The sequence below is a fragment of the Scomber scombrus genome, chromosome 4 (genome assembly GCF_963691925.1).
Source record: "Scomber scombrus chromosome 4, fScoSco1.1, whole genome shotgun sequence".
NCBI lineage: Eukaryota > Metazoa > Chordata > Actinopteri > Scombriformes > Scombridae > Scomber > Scomber scombrus.
Genome location: NC_084973.1, coordinates 23,668,680 through 23,687,246, shown reverse-complemented (window position 1 = coordinate 23,687,246; position 18,567 = coordinate 23,668,680). Strand labels below are relative to the sequence as shown.

Here is an 18,567-nt window from a genome sequence, read left to right as displayed (position 1 = left end):
AAACCACCTGCAGAGAATGTTGTTTTAAGCCTTAATGTTGCTAGACTACTGAGTCTATCAAAGGACCATAGTGTAGGATTTAAGGGGAATATATTGGCAGAAATTAAATATAATATTTGTTATTATGTTTTCATTAGTGTATCAGTGCATCTTAGTGAAACTCAGAATCATTGTGTTTTTGTTACTTTAGGATAAGCCCTTCATATCTACATAGGGAGTGGGGCCTTATCTCTTTTTTTCCAACCCACATTCCACAAAGACCCGCCCTACTCTGCCTCTGATTGCCTAGCACTGGCTGCCTTTGTTGTTGTTTATGTTTAGGCATGAGGAGTGTGATGGTTGGGGTTAGGGTAAGAATATCAGGGTCAAAGGCAATCAGAGGCAGAATACCGGCGGGCCTCTGCACAGTGCAGGTTCTCCTCCACGGAGGGACAAACCAAACACTGACTTTGGATTAGCTCTAGAGTCACTAGTCCTTAAAGTCTCTTTATAGTTAGTCTGTCAGAGTCAATCAGCTCTAAAAGTGACTGTTAGCCCAGTTTGGCATGCAGGAGTCTCTGGGGGCTCATGTAATGTGTTTTAGATCTGACAGGAACCGCAGAGTTGGGTGATAAATCTCTGTGGGTTAATCACTTCGAGCAACCCCATACACATACAAAAACATTGATAACAGCCTCTTTCAGGATTTGAGTGACTTGAACCTCCCTTGACTGACTATAGACCTGACTGCAGGTCATTAGGTCAAAACCTCAGTGACACCTACCAGTGCCAGAAGTCACATCGACGTCCTCACACAACAAGGTCACCAACTGGTTTCTGGAGCTTCTCTTGCTCTGTCGCTGATCCCAGGTAGGATGCCAGGAAGTTTTTATGTGACCTGTAACTACAAGAGACATTCAAGTATAAGTATAAAAACTGAGTATGGCACTTGTGATTGTCAAATGGTCTGTTAATCACATGAAACTCAAGGCGTGGGTTTTTGTTATGGTGGCATTTTTTATCAGAAATGGAACCAGAGACAGTTTCACTCTCACAGTAATAAGCTCTACTTTCACTCCACCTCCCCACAGCTGTCCTAACTGTGGCTGTAAAGTTAAATTGCACTGTTGCTTATTATATTCGTGCACTCATGGACTATTGACTTTGCTCTACATTACAACAATAGCTGCAATTTGGTTACATATTAATAAGAAAGCATGATTACATAGATGGTGAGTGGTCACACTATAGCAGCAAGTAATGGATGGGCAATTATAATAAATCATGAGTCATACGTGAACTAATACCTGATGATACGATGTGATAAGTTACTGTACATCGAAATTAAAGACTTCCCTACAAGTCCACAAGCGATCATAAAAGTTGTGACTCTTTTGAGACGTGAGCTATCGAGGACATTCAAGTCATCTTGTGAAGGTGGTGAGCAATACCTACACAGAGTGGGTGTGTTTGGGTGTGTTATGTGCTTTTTGATGTGTCAGTGTGATCAGATGCCAAGAAGTGTTTCTGGGAAGGATGTGTGGAGTGTAATGTGTGTTATGTTGGGATTCTCTGGGGTGTGGAAGGTTGCCCTCCTGCATTCTCGCTTAAAGCTTTGATAATCTGCCCTATTACAATAACAGTAGAAAAATATTTTGTAGCTTATCTTTTTAAAACTGATGTCTGTAACCTACACCCAGCAACACAGTATGTTCATGTTAACCAAAAAACCGTTTGGATTTTGCTAAATTTATGGAAATTTTCCCGTCCAATAAAGAACTATAATTTGCATTTGACCTCCACTTGTTTACATGATTTAGACTGATACTATTGGAGAATTTCAATTTCTACATAAAATATGATCAATGTGTGAAATATGTGGTGAGGCAAATTGAAACTGGTGCTTGGGGAAAATAGCACATATAGTAACAGCATTTTCTGTTTACAGTATACAATTAGTTATACAGTAAATTATCTTTAATAAGATAATTTATTAAATGGGTCCCAGACCCAAAATATAGGATAACTAAAGAATTGAAAAATAAGATGAGGTAATAAAAGATAAATTGAAGATTTAAATAAGATAAATAGTAAATATGTTTTAATGTAGGTTGGTATATAATATATAAAGCCATTGAGTATAAAGTTTGATATTGCTTTTAACAAACCATTTGAATTGAAGTTTAGACTGCCAGCTGCTTGTTTTCATGTTTTACTGCATGATCCCTTACTGGATCCCAACCACTAACAATAATATTGCTTCTGAGATCACTGTAGCCAGAAAAGGTAGCAGGTGACATCATGACATTTTTCTTTATCTGTGTTACCTTAGCCTTTATTGCAGCTTTAAACTCTAAATGTGTGTACATGTGTGTGTGGCTGTGTGACGCTTATCAAATCATACTTACTGAGCACAGGTCATGAGCAGGATGGCGATGCAGCTGATGACTGACAGGACCACAGCGATGATCACTAAGACCATCTGCACCAGCTCGCTATTGTTGCTCAGATCTTTCTTGGTCTCTAGAGTTTGGATCCCACAGCGCTCCCCATCATAACCCTTCATGCAGCTGCAGAGTAAAGAGTCACCAGAACAAAATGTTATTCAGATGTTTGAACTAGGTTTAAATTGTACTCAATTTTGCAGATCGAAAAGGCAGCAATATATCACAATAAAGTTAAATTAAAACATTCATATAAATTAATTATATTTGTAGCTTCATGTAATTTCTATTGTGGATGGCTTATTCTGATTTTTTTTTTTTTAGGACGTATGAATATCTGATTTAACACACAAAGTGAACTGATGCAGTACTCACATACACACAGGCTCTGGCAAGCCCTCTATGTGCTTGCAGTAGCCATGAATACAGTAGCCCAGGTGACTGGTGGTGCAGGGATCCTGTGTGGTGCTGAAAGGTGATGTGTAGCCATTGGTGAAGAACGTGTGTTGAGGGTTGAAAGCAGTCGTGCTTTTGCTTTTGTGCTTGTTCTTCCTTTTGCTTTTGCTTTTCCTCTTCTTTCTCTCATCTTTACTGAGATGAGAGTCTGTAGCAGTAGAGATGGGAAACGGTTAGTGATACAGGTTAAAGGTTACAGGAGTTTCTGAAAAATGTGTGGAATCGTTTTGGAAACTGAGAGGATGAAGTTACAGGAGTTTCTAGGGAAAATGGGTTATATAGTGAACTTTAACGAAGAGATACTTAAGTCTTCCATGTACTCTCTAAACTAAAAATAATCCAGGTAATATACCAGGTCATTTGTGGTAAGGAGTTTTACAGTACATTGATTTTACGACCAGTTGTCACTTATGTGACAGCAAAATAATGTATTTCAATTAAGAAAGAAAAGTAGAAAAATAACTTAAGTTTAAGATCCATTTAAGGGAAAATGTATTTTATTTCTTCAACTCTTAAATTATGATTACTGATCACAGATTAAATTACTCCATATCAACTGACATACTGTATGAGCCTCAAACAATATTTAGCAGCATTTTAATTTAGAATAAGACATTAAAAAGATCAAATGGTACAATACCGTGATGGCCGACGTTTTCATTAGCTATTCCTGAAAGTTCTTCATCTGCTTCCAGTTCATCATCATCACTCAGCGTAGTCTGGAGGCCCTCGCCGGAGGACGGACCCCCAGTCACTCCACTTAGTTCACTGGAGAATGTGATCTCAGATCCCTGAGCACCTACAATACTGCAGACTACTAGAAAAGGGGGAAAAAACATTGAAGTTTACAGAGTTAAATAACAGATAATAAAGAACAATCTGGGTCAAAGTTGTTAGAAAATGTTTATGTCAAGATATAAAATTAATTAAAGTTACCAAAGGAGTTTACTGCTAATAATATACTTTTTATTCTTCTTCTCTGGTTTAACAGCAACAAAAGTCAGACTCAGTTACCTTTTTTTTTGGCATTGTATTCATAACTTTTGACCTATTTATATCTGACTCATCAATTCATCTTAAATCAGAGCTTGCCAATTAGACACTACTGTATTAACTGTAAAACAAGTACAACCACTCCACATCCAGAACTGTTGCTTACAGTGCTTGAATGCTTAATTAATGCCGGAGACTCAATCAAAGGCTCTTGAAGCATTTGAAATATGTTGACCTTTCAGCATCTGGTGCCACTGTGGAATGACATATAATGATTTGGTCTATTCATATATTTATAGAGCCAGAGGCGCCACATGTCTGACACAAATTCTTTTGTCTAAAACACCTGAATATCTCTCTCTGTCATCAGACAAGTCCTCACTTGCAAGGGAAATTTCTTCCTCTCCCCCCCTCCTGTTTCCTCATACAATTTTACATATGCCTTTTTTCTACTTCAATCACTTATGTTCTGTGCAGACACATACAAACACACAATAAAAAGTTCAAGTCCAGACTTACCGAAGCATAGGAGACAGGTGAGGACGAGCAGGTTCATATCCTAGGAAGAGTGTGTTGTGTGTATGACAGTCAAGCTGTGATCTAAGTGTCTGTCTGCCTGTCTGTCTGTCTGTCTGTCTGTCTGTCTGTCTGTCTGTCTGTCTGTCTGTCTGTCTGTCTGTCTGTGTCAGAGTGTGTCCCCTGCTGATAGAGATTGTGCTTTGCTCTCACCTCCACTGGGGTTGGGTGCAGCTTTTATAGACCAACGCCTGCCTCTCAAAACTCCAAGGATAAAGGGTGTGAGTGTGAGTGTGAGTGTGTGTGTGTGTGTGTGTGTGTGTGTGTGTGTGTGTGTGTGTGTGTGTGTGTGCGTGCACGTGCATATCTGTCCAGAAGAAGTAGGAGAGGTTTATGTAATCAATGTGTGTGTATGTGTGTGTGTGTGTGTGTGTGTGTGTGTGTGTGTGTGTGTGTGTGTGTGTGTGTGTGTGTGTGTGTGTGTGTGTGTGTGTGTGTGTAGCTTATGTTTTAAGTGTCTAATGATTAATCTGCCTGGGGCGACACATTTTGCATCTCACGCATCTCTGTCAAGGACTAATAAGTCTGAGAGTCTAAGTTGAGATACAAAACACGTTCATGTATTCTGACATGTTTCTTGTCACACACAGAAACAACCGTTCCTCCTCCTTTAACTGTTATTGCTTCCGCACATCTCCCTCTATGGTCACGTATAAGGACATAATTGCTGAGTTAGCCACAGGGCACTTCAGTAACACACACACACACACACACACACACACACACACACACACACACACACACAGTTGTGTTTCCATCACTTCAGAAGACATCACATTGATTTACATTAATTTCCTGGAGACTTATCCTAACCTTAGAGATATGCCTGACCCTTACCCTAACCTTATTATAACTCTAAACTTACCTTGATTTTAAAGCAAGTCTTCAACCTAAAATTATGATTTAAGTTAAAGGGACTTGCTTTTTGTCACCATAAAAGAGGCGAGTCCACACATCATGACGTGTAAACAGATTTATGTCACCACAACATGAGAAATACACTGAAGGAAGTTCTGTTACCGGGTTAAACACTTTGGTGAAGATGTAGTAACGTGACGTTTTGTCATAGGAGACTCACTCTTGAATGTTAGTGAAAATTAGTTCCATATATGGATGCTTTTTTTGATGAGAGATACAGTAAGTTAAATGTATTTTTCATTACTGGTTTTATATTATCTTAATGTACGTGTGTTTTGTGTTGTTCAACAACAGAGAATTATTGTGCGTGTGGCTTGATTAAATGATGTTACTATTTCAGTACACAGAAACCAAAAGCTTGGGTGGGGATCTAACAGAGATGTGTTGGCTATGTTATTGTGTCTAGCGGCTAGGAGTGACAGTCTAATCGGTCGTGCTCCAATGGAATCCTAAAAAGAAAAACCTGTTTGGAATGCTGGGAACGTCAACTATGAGCAGAAGGATGTGACACGTTTTGTTTATAACTGCCGTGGAATAAAATTGTTTGGATTATGTGTAATGGCATTGGGGATATGTGATATGAACAATTGGAAAGTTTGACACAAGCTGCTCGGAGAGAATACACTTAACAACAGTCATCCACTGTAAACACAGGGCTGCGTGGCTAACAGCACGAATACTAAAACTTTCTGACACACAAAAACAGCTATTTGGACATAACTACATTTGTGTGTACATTTTCAGACACTTACAAGGTCTTTAGCTCTCACAATTTCTCTTCAAACAGGATTATTGCCCACACAAAGCACAATCACAAGACTTAGATGCAAGCTTCAGACATACACCTGCAGTTTCATACAAGTATCTTAATAACTGCACGTAAGACTGATCCACAGAGTAAGGACCCACTGAACAACCGCTTCACAAGGCACTGTGGGATTCCAGGTGGACCTAAAACATGAAAATAAGTTTTTCTTTAAAGTTCAACTTTGCCTTGACTTGTTGTTGATAAATGATTGTGGATGAGAAGATCGCTGCTATAGTTTCTATTATCCTTTCTCTGTCCAGGGGATGTATTGTAAGAGCTGGATACCAGACCAATAAAGTTTAAATCACTTTTCTTGGCTCGAACAAAGTTTTACAACCTCCATGGATTAAAAAAGTTATAATAGAAAGTAATAATTATAGTTATAATTAACCTTGTTTGCGGTTTGAGGTGTCTTGTCAACCGTTTTATAGAAGTCTCTTTTAAAATTGTGGTCTATGGGGAAATGCTGCAAGGCTGAGCGGTGGAGCCCTATCCACCTCTTATAATATATCCATGGTATGTCCCTTACAGTCAAGATTACAGATGTAATTAAGTCCTCCTCAGCACAAAGACACATACATTGTTACCTTTTCACATAATGTCTGCAAACCAGCAAGCTACCAATTAAATATCTTGCAAGCATTGACAGCAGAGGTGATGATGCATGCTTCCAATGACAAAGGCTAACATGCTGATTATAAACTGGTACAGAATAATGTTTACCAGGTTCACCTATTTAGTTCAGTGTGTGAGCATAGCATTTGGGAAAGTCAAGCCAAAGAGTTGAATTGGACAAATTAAAGTGGTGTATACACTATTTCAGATTAGATGAAATTATTCACGAAGGACATATGGATATTTGTACCAAATGTATTGGCAATCCATTAATAGTGGGGAACCAAATAATGAATTTACTCATGCAATTTCCATACCTAAACACATGCATGAGATTAGAGCATGTCCTGAATTGTGGATATGTTTATTCACATAGCTTTTATAAATGGACACCATTGCGTGGGTGTGTTTGTGGGCCTTTGTGTGTGTGTGCATGCTTATGTGTTTTTAAGTATGCCTTAAACAGCAAAGCATTAGCAGTTGAGTTAATGTTTATGTGTGGTCATTGCTGTTCATTAGCATACAGAACATATAAAGATGCTTAAAGTAGGTATTAAGAATGGATCACTGACTCTGGTTTAAGCCTATAATGAGAGTACAGAGAGTAAAATAGTGTTATCTATTAACATGACACCAGACACTGCACTCAATACTACTGCCATAATACAAACATAGTATTTATTTATTTGCATTGTATAAGCATTAAGTGACAATTTTAGATTTGAGTGTTTGTCAAATTTTCACTGAATAGTTTCTGTAGTTTGGGAGTGCTCACATGAACTTTTAACAACCTATCAGATAAACTCAGAAATGAAAAGTCACAATGCTTCAACAGGTTTCTTCAATCCTAGAAAAGTCGTCAGTTTTGGAGATGCTGTATGAAGGCATCTGTTTTTTCCATGTAGTCTTTCATTACTTCACTTGTGAAAGTAAAAGTGTAAGTAAAACCATCAAGTTCTTATCTTGGTATTGGTAATGTAATATATCTATAGGTCAATAAAGGTGGCTCCATTATCTGATATGCAACTAATGTGGAAAAGATGATGATGATTCTCACAATCAGAATGCATTGCCACAATGCTGGGAAACTGTTTGTGAACAAATGTTGAAAACCCACCAATATTAACATCTGGCTGCAAAGAAGAAGAATAACACTGCTTACCGTGTACCCAGCTTCTAACCTTTTAAAGCTGATTAAAACTTAATCTTTTGTGGCTAACAGAATTGTCTTTTCTCTTATAAACCGTAAGATTACTGTAACTTATGATGCACTAAGGTAAGTGCTACACATTCTGCTGGTTTTCAGTATATTGCTTTGAAGGACGAGTGTGTAGGATTTAGTGACATCTAGTGGTGAGGTTGCAGATTGCAACCAACTGCACAAGGCCAGTGTTTGGTTTGTCCGTTCTGGGTAACTGTAGAAACATGGCGGGGCATCATGGTGGGCTCCGTGGAAGAGGACCCTCTCCCTGTGTACATATAAAGGGCTCATTCTAAGGTAATAAAAAACACTGGTTGTTATTTCCAGGTGATTATACACTAAAACATACTAATAAATATTATATTCCATTTCTGCCAAGTCCTCTCTGCCAGATGCCACTAAATTCTACACATTGACAATTGATCAATTATTGAATCAACTCTGCTACAGAACAAGTTTTTCTTTTTTGTATTTTTCTCCAGTGGTGTACCTACAAGCATTCATATATATATATATATATATATATATATATATATATATATATATATATATATATATATATATATATATATATATATATATATATATATATATATATATATATATATATATATATATATATATATATATATATATATATATATATATATATATATAAATATATATATATATAAAGATATATATATTGTGTAACTCTGGTGGTTGTATTAGAAGCTTTTCTCTGATCATGTCAACAGAAACAAAATATATTGATAAGAGATTAATTCCTTTTGACTTTTTAGTCTCACTAGACTCTTGTTAAGCTGCAAGGCCAGTCTTACATACTGTCCATAAATTACCTTGATTTGGTTCCTTATCCAACTTATAAGATGATTGATTTATTTTTGCTCTCTGTGGAAGTACACTGAGAAAGTCTTAATGAGGTAAAACATCTGTGAACCTGCAGTTTGATTTCATGATTTATTTTTAAAGATCTGAATTCCTGAGAAGATTCACAGTTTAGATGTCAGCAGTACATAAAGGACATACAAGTTGCAGAGTTGAAATGTATTTAATTTATATTTGATTTAACATCTTTTCCTGGTACATATTCAGCTAATACTGCCATTGTAAAATCACAGGTTTAAAAAAACAGTTTGGTTGTTTTCCCATGTTGATTAGAGGGAATATTCTCTCACTGATCACAAGGAAGAAAAATGTCAAAACTGTAACAAAACTTGAGAAGAATGTGAAGACCCTCAGCTTTACCCTTCAGATATAGCAAAATTATATTGTTGTAAGTAAGACTCAAGGTGTTAAAACAAATAGAAACTCACATTTAAAAAAGAAAAAGTCTATACAGGAGTTAAAAAAATAAAGTTGCATTACAGACATGCTTCCAGTGTACACATTAACACTATAATAAATTATCAAAATGACAATATCTTCTAAACAAAGAGCAGAATGGTTACACTCAGTGGCCAGTATAATAGCAGTGATAATGATAATTAAGGCACTTTTTCATTTAAATATTTATCATGCTACAAATGGTGGAAAAGGCGACAATAAATAAAAGCTCAACTAGGCAGAAAGATTAGATATAAATTAAAAATAAGGTTTAAAAAAACAAGAAAACTGGAGTGCTCCAGTAGTCTGCTGGTTAAGACACATAGTTATACAGTATATAACTGCAATGTCTGGTTCTGCATGTAACCCCCCATTACTCTCCCCTCTCAATTCATGTCAACCCTGGCCAAAAAAGAAAACAAAAGACAATACAACTGTACTTTAGAAAGTAACTCAGAAGACAAAAGGCAGCTAAATAGTTAAGATTTGATCATTTTTGTTTTTGATTAGTTGTATTTCAGAGCTTTGAGGGTTTTTTTAGATCTGCAACCTTGCTGAAACTCAAAAATGTGCTCTTGGAAAACTTCAGATCAAATTAAACAAGATAAATTCAGTAGAATCTGCTGGTGAAATTGAGAAGTTTAGGTTTACCTATTGATTTATAGACTGTGGCTTTATGTAAGAGATCAGAAATGTTTTACAGTTTCATGGTTTCACTGTTACCCTCATATTTGTTCAGGCTTTCACATTTTTCCATGGCATGCTATTATGGGATTTGTTTTTGCGTGTCTCACCATTCTTCTTTTAAAACATGAGAACAAGAGGTGCTGAAATACTAGAACCGCTGCAGCTGCAAACAACAATCGTACAGCACACAAAGCTTCTTTTTGAACATTTTAATCTCTTTGTGCCGATCTTCCTTCCAAATAATAAAAACCAAAGCTGTGTGACGTGCTGTGACAGTCCATTAAACCTGCAACTGAGTGTTAGAGAGTCAGGTAAAGTCATCGTACTGTATGTTGAAATTTTCATTTAGAAAACTGTGAAAATCCTGTTTTGCCTCTTGCCACGAAGGATGTTTGTGGGTGTGTGACACTTTAAGCCGTCTGAACTCCTTTGTAACCCTGCCGTTTCTGTTGACGTGGGAATCTGTTTTTCTTATACCTGTAGGAACAACACAGTATGTAATTTACTCTATTCAAAAAGGTGCAAATCAAATCACTAACTCTGTATCCTTTGAGGCATGTTGGGTTGAACCAGAAGGTGCAGGTGGACCAAGTTTAAATGTCCAAAGAAAAGGCTGAGATAATAATCATTGTCTGTGGTTTGACATGTCTCTGCATGAGACGGGATGTTAGGGCAGACTTTACGTCATGAGGGGCTTGATTGGGAATACAAAGTCGACCTGCAGGTTATGCATGATGAAAGGTGGTGTCTGAGTCACCCCGAAATCTATGTTCACACGTTATTCAGTATTTTATGATAAATGTGTTGCTTTCAATTATTGATAGCGGGGGAAAAGATATGCATTTTTGATGCAATGGGAACTTGTACATAAAACATTTTTCATAGCACCTGAAAAACAGACACTGTGAAGAAGAGGTCAAAAATGGCAACAAAACTCACAGAGGACATATCATGCACATTTTCAGCCATATATTCATATTCTGGGGCCCCACTGATATAAATTTGTATGATTTACAGTTCAAAAACTCCTTATTCATCTTATACTGCCTCATTATGCAGCACCTTGGTTCAGCCCCTGTCTGAAACAAGCCTTTTAGCTCCTGTCACTTTAAAGTCCCCCTCCCAACGTGACCACTCTGTTCTGATTGGTCTAAAACTTCCCCTCACAACATTAACAAACAGTAGTAGTAGAATTTCATGACTTGTCTAAATCTTCAATGGAAACTTCTCAAACACATCAGCACATGTTTGAGCCTGAATCCAATCCAAAATTTGAAAGTGGACGACCCATGGACCAACCTTAGCAACAAAGGCCACAGGACAGAGGACTGTTTGTGGGCAAGTGCTAATAATTTAGTGTCATCATGAGGAGGGAGTAAAGGTGATATTGCAAACAAAGCTCTAAGATCAGGCTGAAGCCCCAGCTTTTCACATGCAAGGATCATTTTTACGTACAAGTTTTGGACCTTTGATCATGTTTAATATAGACATCTGACATCAAATCACTATAAAAATAATGGAAAATCACCAAAATCATGATATGTCCCTTTTAAAATGGCTGTTTTATGAAAAAAAAGAAAGAAAGAAAAAGAACATGACATCTACACTCCTGATATACAGGTGATACTAAAATCAAGATTAAAGTTATATACATTTTTACATTAATAATAGTTATCATTCATTCATGCTGATGTCTCATCAAAACACACACACACACACACACACACACACACACACACACACACACACACACACACACACACACACACACACACACACACACACACACACACACACACACACAGAGTGACTAAGAGACTTACCATTTGCAGAAGAAGTACAGAGCTCCAGACAGACCTATAATCAGCAAACCCACACAGAAAATGGTAAGAATGATCTGCTCTTCTCCCATTGGCTGGACGACAAGCTCTGGATTGCTACACCTGGGGCCGTAATAGCCGCTCTCACACCTGCAGGACAAAGAGACCAGTCATGCTTAATCACACACGACGCTTTAAAAGCAGCAGACACACACTCACACACACACACGCAGACAGGATCGTACTTGCAGTGGTGCTCGTTGATGTCCACCAGCAGCATGCAATGACCGTTGTTCAGGCAGAAGTTGTCATACGAGCTGTCGCAGCTCTGTGTCGACCGCTTCGCCACATGAGGGCGCTCTCCTCCATGACCTGAACCACCACAACGAGACAGCTGTTAAACCTTCTCACATACAACAAGCAAGGCACCATTTAATAACTCTGAATAGTATCTGATAATCAACCCCAAAATCTGAGTATAAATCTAATGTTTTGTTTTTGTTAGTTTTTTACCGTTTCCTTTATCCAGTTTAGTTGTGTTTGCAATGATCCAGGATATTGACAGGATATTACAAATTTGACCCCCAAAGAGTTTCAGATAATATAACTGTAGTATAGTGTAAATATGTGGAAAATTACATATTTTACCCTTGTTTGTCTCTTTAATCCAGCATATTGAATGCAAAATGAAAAAAGGATGTTGAATTGCTGATTTGAGCTTTAGGGGTGTCTGACGGTGCATATTGGGTGCACACAGTGCAGGACTTTAAACACATTTATATAACATGAATTGCTGTACAAATATTGATCAGTGATCTACAGGTGCAGGTTATAAAGTGAGGTTAAAAAAAGATAAACAACAAAAAACATTGCATGCTGAACTACTGTAGAGCTGAGCTGACACTTCCTTCTACAACATGCTTCATGACACGCTAAAATAATGTCAAAAGTACGATAAACATAGACTATTTGGAGTCATATACAGTTTAATATACCTCATCCAGTTGTCTGTATGCACTGCAATGCTTTAATATGAGTGTTACTTGTGGCAAAAATTCAACTTCAATTCATTGACAAATAAAATGATTTGTTATCCAGAAACATTTACAAACTCAAACAAGTGCAAGAAAAAAAAAGGATAAATTATCAAAAGACATTAACAGTTGTCATGGTGATACCTGCAGATAGGGAGGCGCTGTCTGCAGTTTGCAGTTTGGATGAGACACTCTTGGTGAGTACATACGGCCAGAGCAACATGACCCCTGTCGAACAGAGAATATTTGTCTCATTAATTGCTGTTGCACAGGTCATGAGGTCAGTAGGTCAGTTTTTTATGGACATTGAGTATTACCAGCCATTTGTAAGCTGCTGATATGATCCTGAAGAGCCTCATTTTGAACAATCTTCAACAGTCCCATCAACTCACTTTTGACATAAGAAACTCTAATAACTTAAAAGTGCACTCTGATCTCATTCAATTTGTCCTTACAGATGACTCTGTTTGTTGTATAAAGCTGAAATTTTACATCCAAACAAAGGGTATGGGCCATTTTCACAATGCAAAATAAAATTGTATATAAATTACAATAAATTCTAACATGTCTTAAATAAACTGAAGTTTTTATGTTTGAACCAGCATTTGCATCATCACATGTGAGTGAGGAGATTTTTGATAATTTAAGCGACAACACCCCGAAATGAACTGAGTTTGTTAACCGTGTTAAGATAAGGTGCAACTGTAGGAAAATTACTAAAATCGTAAATATGTGGAAATACCCATTTTTGGCGAGAAAACTGAGATTCCCTGCCAGGTTTTTTGGGGGGGGTTTTGTAAAATTTGCCAAATGGAACATGATGTGGTGTTGCTCGTGTTGCCCGGCCCACATGCCTGTACCAGCCTGCACAACTTTATAATGTACGGCATTTGAGGACGCCCACATTCCTGCAGGCATGATAGAATAGAAAAACACAGCAATCTGAGTGCAAGATGTGTCCGGTTATGACTGGTTATGAATATAAAACCTCTATCGATCGCACCCTCTCCAGGTTTTTGTTGCTATCTGTTGTTATGGCTGCACAGATGTTTTCAAGGAGAGGACTCAGGCTGGTTGTTGGGTGTTTCTGATTTGGTTGATTGGTGTAAATTACGCAGCCATTAGACAGGAAGTGGTGACTAAGCAACTTGTCTTCATTGCTAATTAATCATTGTTCAGTCAAGTCATTTATATCATTACCAAATGATTCACTTTAATCAAGCATATCAAGGAACAATGAGTTCTCAATGCCATCTTGCCTTATCATATCAATTTGGATGACAATTACACTTGTAATTTTTATAACATTTTGAACAATCAGTTATCGATAGGCAAGGCAAATTTATTTGTATAGCACATTTACATAAAATATAAAATATATCAAGACAGAATATAAAAGCAACACATGGCAAAATAATAAGACATTTAAACACAGATAAAAGTGTTAAATTTGAAATCAAATTAAGTTAAAATAGAGATTGATAAAAACAGGAGAATAGAAAGTTAACCCTTAAATTTGGATTTAATGAAAAGCAGTTGCAAACAGAAGTTAAGAGAAGTTTGCAGTTTGGATGAGAAGATAGTTTGATTTTTGAATTGCTCAGCAGGTTTATACTATACAACTACAAATGTTTAATCAGTGTTTTTTTATATTTAGGGTAAAGGTGAGCAGGGCCACAATAAGCTGACTGTATATGACCCACATTACCGAAAGCAGTAAAAAGGGGATAGGTTGTCAGTGGCAAACTGCTATCATGATGGATAACAGGTTAATAACAAAAGCTTACAAACACCTTTCCACAAGAATAATGAAATTAAAAATTAGCAGTGCGTCATACCTCTTAAGTGGTTTACGTCAGGAGTTATTTTTGTAACAGTATTAGTTGCAGAAAAAAATCAATCCTGATGAAAAATATTACAATCTACTTATGGTTTACTTTTACTATTTTATACTACATCATACTTCTAATAATCTAAACTGAAGTACCTTTCACATTATAATAATCTTGAGCACTCTCCAGATTATTACTAAAGATTAGAACCAGTGTTCGCCAAACAATTTTGGTTTATGACATCTTGCAAAAAAAACTGTCTGGTTGGGTTATCTTGTCACATTTTAGATGCCAATGAGTCATTTGCAGCTGCCCCAAAGACATTTCTCTAAACTTCTTAGATGGTTTTAATTTAACTCTAACAGCTTGAAACACAATGAGGTAAAATTATTCAGTATTTCACAAAAGAAAAAAAAAGTTTCCCAAAAAACAACAACAAATGTTTCTGTAGAAGAATAGCAAATTTCCCTATTTTTTACCCAAATCATCATTTCATGACCCCTCAGATTTATGTTGTGACTCATTGGATGATGCCTGACCCCTACATTGGAAACCACTGGACTAAACTTGTTATGAAGTACTTAAAACAAGCCCCAACAAGACCAGCTTCAACAGTAAAATGCTGCTTATGTATTGATGCATTAACAATCTAATGCGTCATTCATAAGCGTCATTTACCTGCAGAACCTACTTTCACTGTTGATTCTTACATTTTGCTGGGTAGTAAAAGTAGGATATTGAGTACATTGTAGCATTGGTGCAGCTCCAAGTATTTCCTGCCCTACTGGGTGCTCAACTGTTTATACTAGATAGAGTATGTTCTTTTTTTTATTGATAAGAATTCAGCTGAACAAAAACCTATTGAAAGATTTAAGCTTACTGCTCAAAGATCAGCTTTTCCATTCATTAGTTTAATTGCCAACATCCTGTAGCATCCCTCAGGCTGTGGGATTAGCAGGGCGTCAGTATGTGGAAAAGTGCTTCATCTGTCTCAAAGGCTTCCACCCAAGCTGGTTTATGAAATTAGTCACAGCTGAAGGAACAGACCTGATATTTGATGCATATTGATCATTTAACTAACTAACCAGTGGTGGATGGATGAAGAATTTAGATAATGTAAGTATACTTAATGCTGCACAATGTGAAATACTCTAATATTTTGAGTAAATGTACCAAAATAAACAAAAACACAAAAAAAAAAAAATATATATATATATATAGTACTGGATCAAGAGCAAAAACACTAATTTGATGGGATTTTAATTTAAAATGAGTCTGAATTAATGTTCTGCTGTGTACTTTTCCTCTATAATTTTAAGTATTTTCATGTTTTTAGTAGGTTGGGAGTTTATCACAGGTTTTGAAAGGGACACTTCAAGATGCCATAAGTGAAAAGTACACTTAAGTACAATGATGCATATTCTATAAGCTGATCTTATGTTTTGTGAGTAAGTAACTAAATGTATTAAAAGTACTATATTTTCTGACATGTAGAGACATGGCAGTATGTAGTAAGTTAAAGTGGAAATATTCTAGAGGTACCTTACTAAGTTGTACACAAGGGCAGTACTTGAGTAAATATACAATCTACCACTGCATAATGGAAATACTAAAGTATACTGCTTAAAATATCAGTAGTTTCAACAGGTTGATAAATTATGACATCTTGGAGATATTTTCATCTGACATTCAGTTGCATTTTAGGTGTTTATAACATTTTAAGATGGACATTTCAAGATGCCAGTGATGAAAAATACACTTAATACTGATCATACAGTGGGTTTTTGTGGGTAACATCCTAAATGTTTAAGTTAACACTCATGCAGTGGTTGTGACTCAAGGTGCTGTACATAGACAAACACATTAAAAAATAAGAAACACATTAAAAAAGAAAACATGAAAATGCATTAAAAATATGACATTGACATGGTCAAAGTGCAATAACCATACAGAGAAATGTTGGGGAGGAAATTAATTGAAGGGCAGTTTGTAAATGTTTTAAAATGCAGTAAAAAGTACAATTTATCTCTGAAAGGTAGAGAGGTAATTTCATAAAGCAGCTTAAAATGAAAATACTTCACCTCAAAAGTACCTCAAGGCTGTACATAAGGGCAGTACTTAAGTGTGTTTAATTACATTCAACCATCACTGCACAATGGAAATACTGCTGGGGATTTAATCAGCTGATTAGAACAAAAACTCATTTTAAACTGTTTATTTCAAATAAAATCCTCATTAGAAAAGCTACTGAATGTATTTAAAAAGTCCAGTATATCCTCTGAAATGTAGTTAAGTTATTCATGTACTTCAGAATTATTCACAAGTACTTCAGTGCAATACACAATGGAAATACTGAAGCTATTTACCTGTACCTAAGTAAAGTATTAAATGTACTTTAGATCAGTGGTTCTAATGAGCCTTTTCATCATTTGTTTAGTTTTTGATTTAACTTTCAAAAACATGTCTTGGCTGATCTTTACTTTGATAACTTGTTTTAAAGCTGAACCCCCTATCAACTCTTAAATCACAGCGGTGTCACACTAAATGTCTGAACCTGACTTCTTTTCAAACAGTAAAAAACACAACTCACCGATAAGTGAGGGGAGCACTGAAGGTTTTCTGTTCCTCATTTTAAGTTGCTGACAGGCGGCTCGGTGGGCTCTCAGGTATTTGAGCCAATCTGGGTTAGAAAAGGCTTGTAAAACCAATAGGCTGAATCTGCATTCTGGGTGTGGTCACAGACCCCTGTAATCTGAGACAATTTCACACTTCAGAAGGTAAGACAAAACAAAGCAAAACAAAAAAAAAGACCCTGCAGGCAGGCAAAAAGGAGCCGCCTTATCTGTCAGTCATCCTTTTATCCACTCATTTGTCATTAAATGTAGCCTACAGAAATGCATTTAAATCACCTGGAAAAATCTAAACATATAAACATAATGTGGCCGTGATAAGGATTTGTAAGTGATGTAAGACAAACTACGCCACCTGGGGAGTAAACCCCAGGAAAAAGTGATAACTTTAAAAAAAAAATTTAAAAAATCAATGTTACCAATACCTTTCAGCTCAAAGCTAAACAAGGTACACATATACATACACTGAGGGACAGTGGTTCCAAAATAAAGTGTTTTATTAGCAAATTATGGACAGGAAAAAATAAGCTGAACAACAAAAAGTGATTAAAAGATACAATATAAGTTAAAATGAAGTATGTCTAGGGGTGCTACCGTATACTCACCAGTGCAATCACAGCAACCTAAAACACTGGGTGAGCCAGGGTGACTGGCCCACAGCTCCACTAAATCAAAGAAACAAAACTACAAACAAAGTTGAGCAAAATAAAACCAGTTGGTCCTCTAAACTACAATATTCATAGACAGGACATACAGTTAAGGCTGTAACAAAAAAGTTGCAAGCAAAACGCAGCAGCAGATGGTTACACAGGATTCGTTTGCTACCTATATACAAAGACTCAAAATTGTCCGGCCCTACTTAACACCGTGGTAGGGAAAGGGTCTATGGGCAGGAGGGGCAGGAGGCACTAACAGGGAAGCTAAACAAACAACCAAAGTTAGCCATCAGACAATATAACTTTTGAGAATTAAACGTCAGCCTACCTACCTCTGACCAGGGCACATGGCAGGAGCAAGAGAGAAAGAACAAGGGCCAACAGATGTCTTAAATAATTTAGTCCTGATTAGGGGATGGTTAGGGGCCAAGTCTGGGGCTGCATTCAAGGTGTATAGTGTTGTATCTGCACTGAGCTGAGGGAACATTACCCACCACAATGAGATGATGTGATATTATGTTAAGGACTTACAGTGGACCTAACTGGGAAAGTCTGTCTTAAACAGTCAGGTGCTCAAATTAACATTGAAACA

General features: G+C 36.7%; 3 protein-coding genes across 3 annotated transcripts in view; 1 reads left to right on the top strand and 2 right to left on the bottom strand.

The window, feature by feature from the left end:
* Positions 1 to 18,567, top strand: part of LOC133979733 (granzyme A-like) — a 76,053-nt gene that overhangs the window by 11,095 nt on the left and 46,391 nt on the right. The window lies entirely within an intron of this gene.
* Positions 790 to 4,428, bottom strand: areg (amphiregulin). Its single transcript, XM_062418377.1, has 5 exons — positions 4,392 to 4,428; positions 3,520 to 3,696; positions 2,799 to 3,027; positions 2,388 to 2,549; positions 790 to 883 (listed from the first exon to the last, which is right to left on the bottom strand). Exons 1-5 carry the CDS (start codon positions 4,426 to 4,428, stop codon positions 790 to 792), a joined length of 699 nt encoding a protein of 232 aa, XP_062274361.1.
* Positions 10,414 to 17,319, bottom strand: LOC133979686 (proepiregulin-like). Its single transcript, XM_062418258.1, has 5 exons — positions 17,280 to 17,319; positions 13,002 to 13,085; positions 12,069 to 12,186; positions 11,827 to 11,973; positions 10,414 to 10,480 (listed from the first exon to the last, which is right to left on the bottom strand). The coding sequence occupies exons 1-5, from the start codon at positions 17,317 to 17,319 to the stop codon at positions 10,414 to 10,416; spliced, it is 456 nt and encodes a 151-aa protein (XP_062274242.1).

Excerpts from the sequence above, each read along its gene's own strand:
- areg (XM_062418377.1), bottom strand. The coding sequence starts at position 4,428 with ATGAACCTGCTCGTCCTCACCTGTCTCCTATGCTTCG. Across the intron at positions 2,550-2,798 it reads TTGCCAGAGCCTGTGTGTAT|CTGCATGAAGGGTTATGATG; the intron begins GTGAGTACTGCA and ends TTTACTCTGCAG. Across the intron at positions 884-2,387 it reads CTGCTCATGACCTGTGCTCA|TTACAGGTCACATAAAAACT; the intron begins GTAAGTATGATT and ends TGTCTCTTGTAG.
- LOC133979686 (XM_062418258.1), bottom strand. The coding sequence starts at position 17,319 with ATGAGGAACAGAAAACCTTCAGTGCTCCCCTCACTTATCG. Across the intron at positions 11,974-12,068 it reads ATCAACGAGCACCACTGCAA|GTGTGAGAGCGGCTATTACG; the intron begins GTACGATCCTGT and ends TTTGTCCTGCAG. Across the intron at positions 10,481-11,826 it reads CTGTACTTCTTCTGCAAATG|GTATAAGAAAAACAGATTCC; the intron begins GTAAGTCTCTTA and ends TTGTTCCTACAG.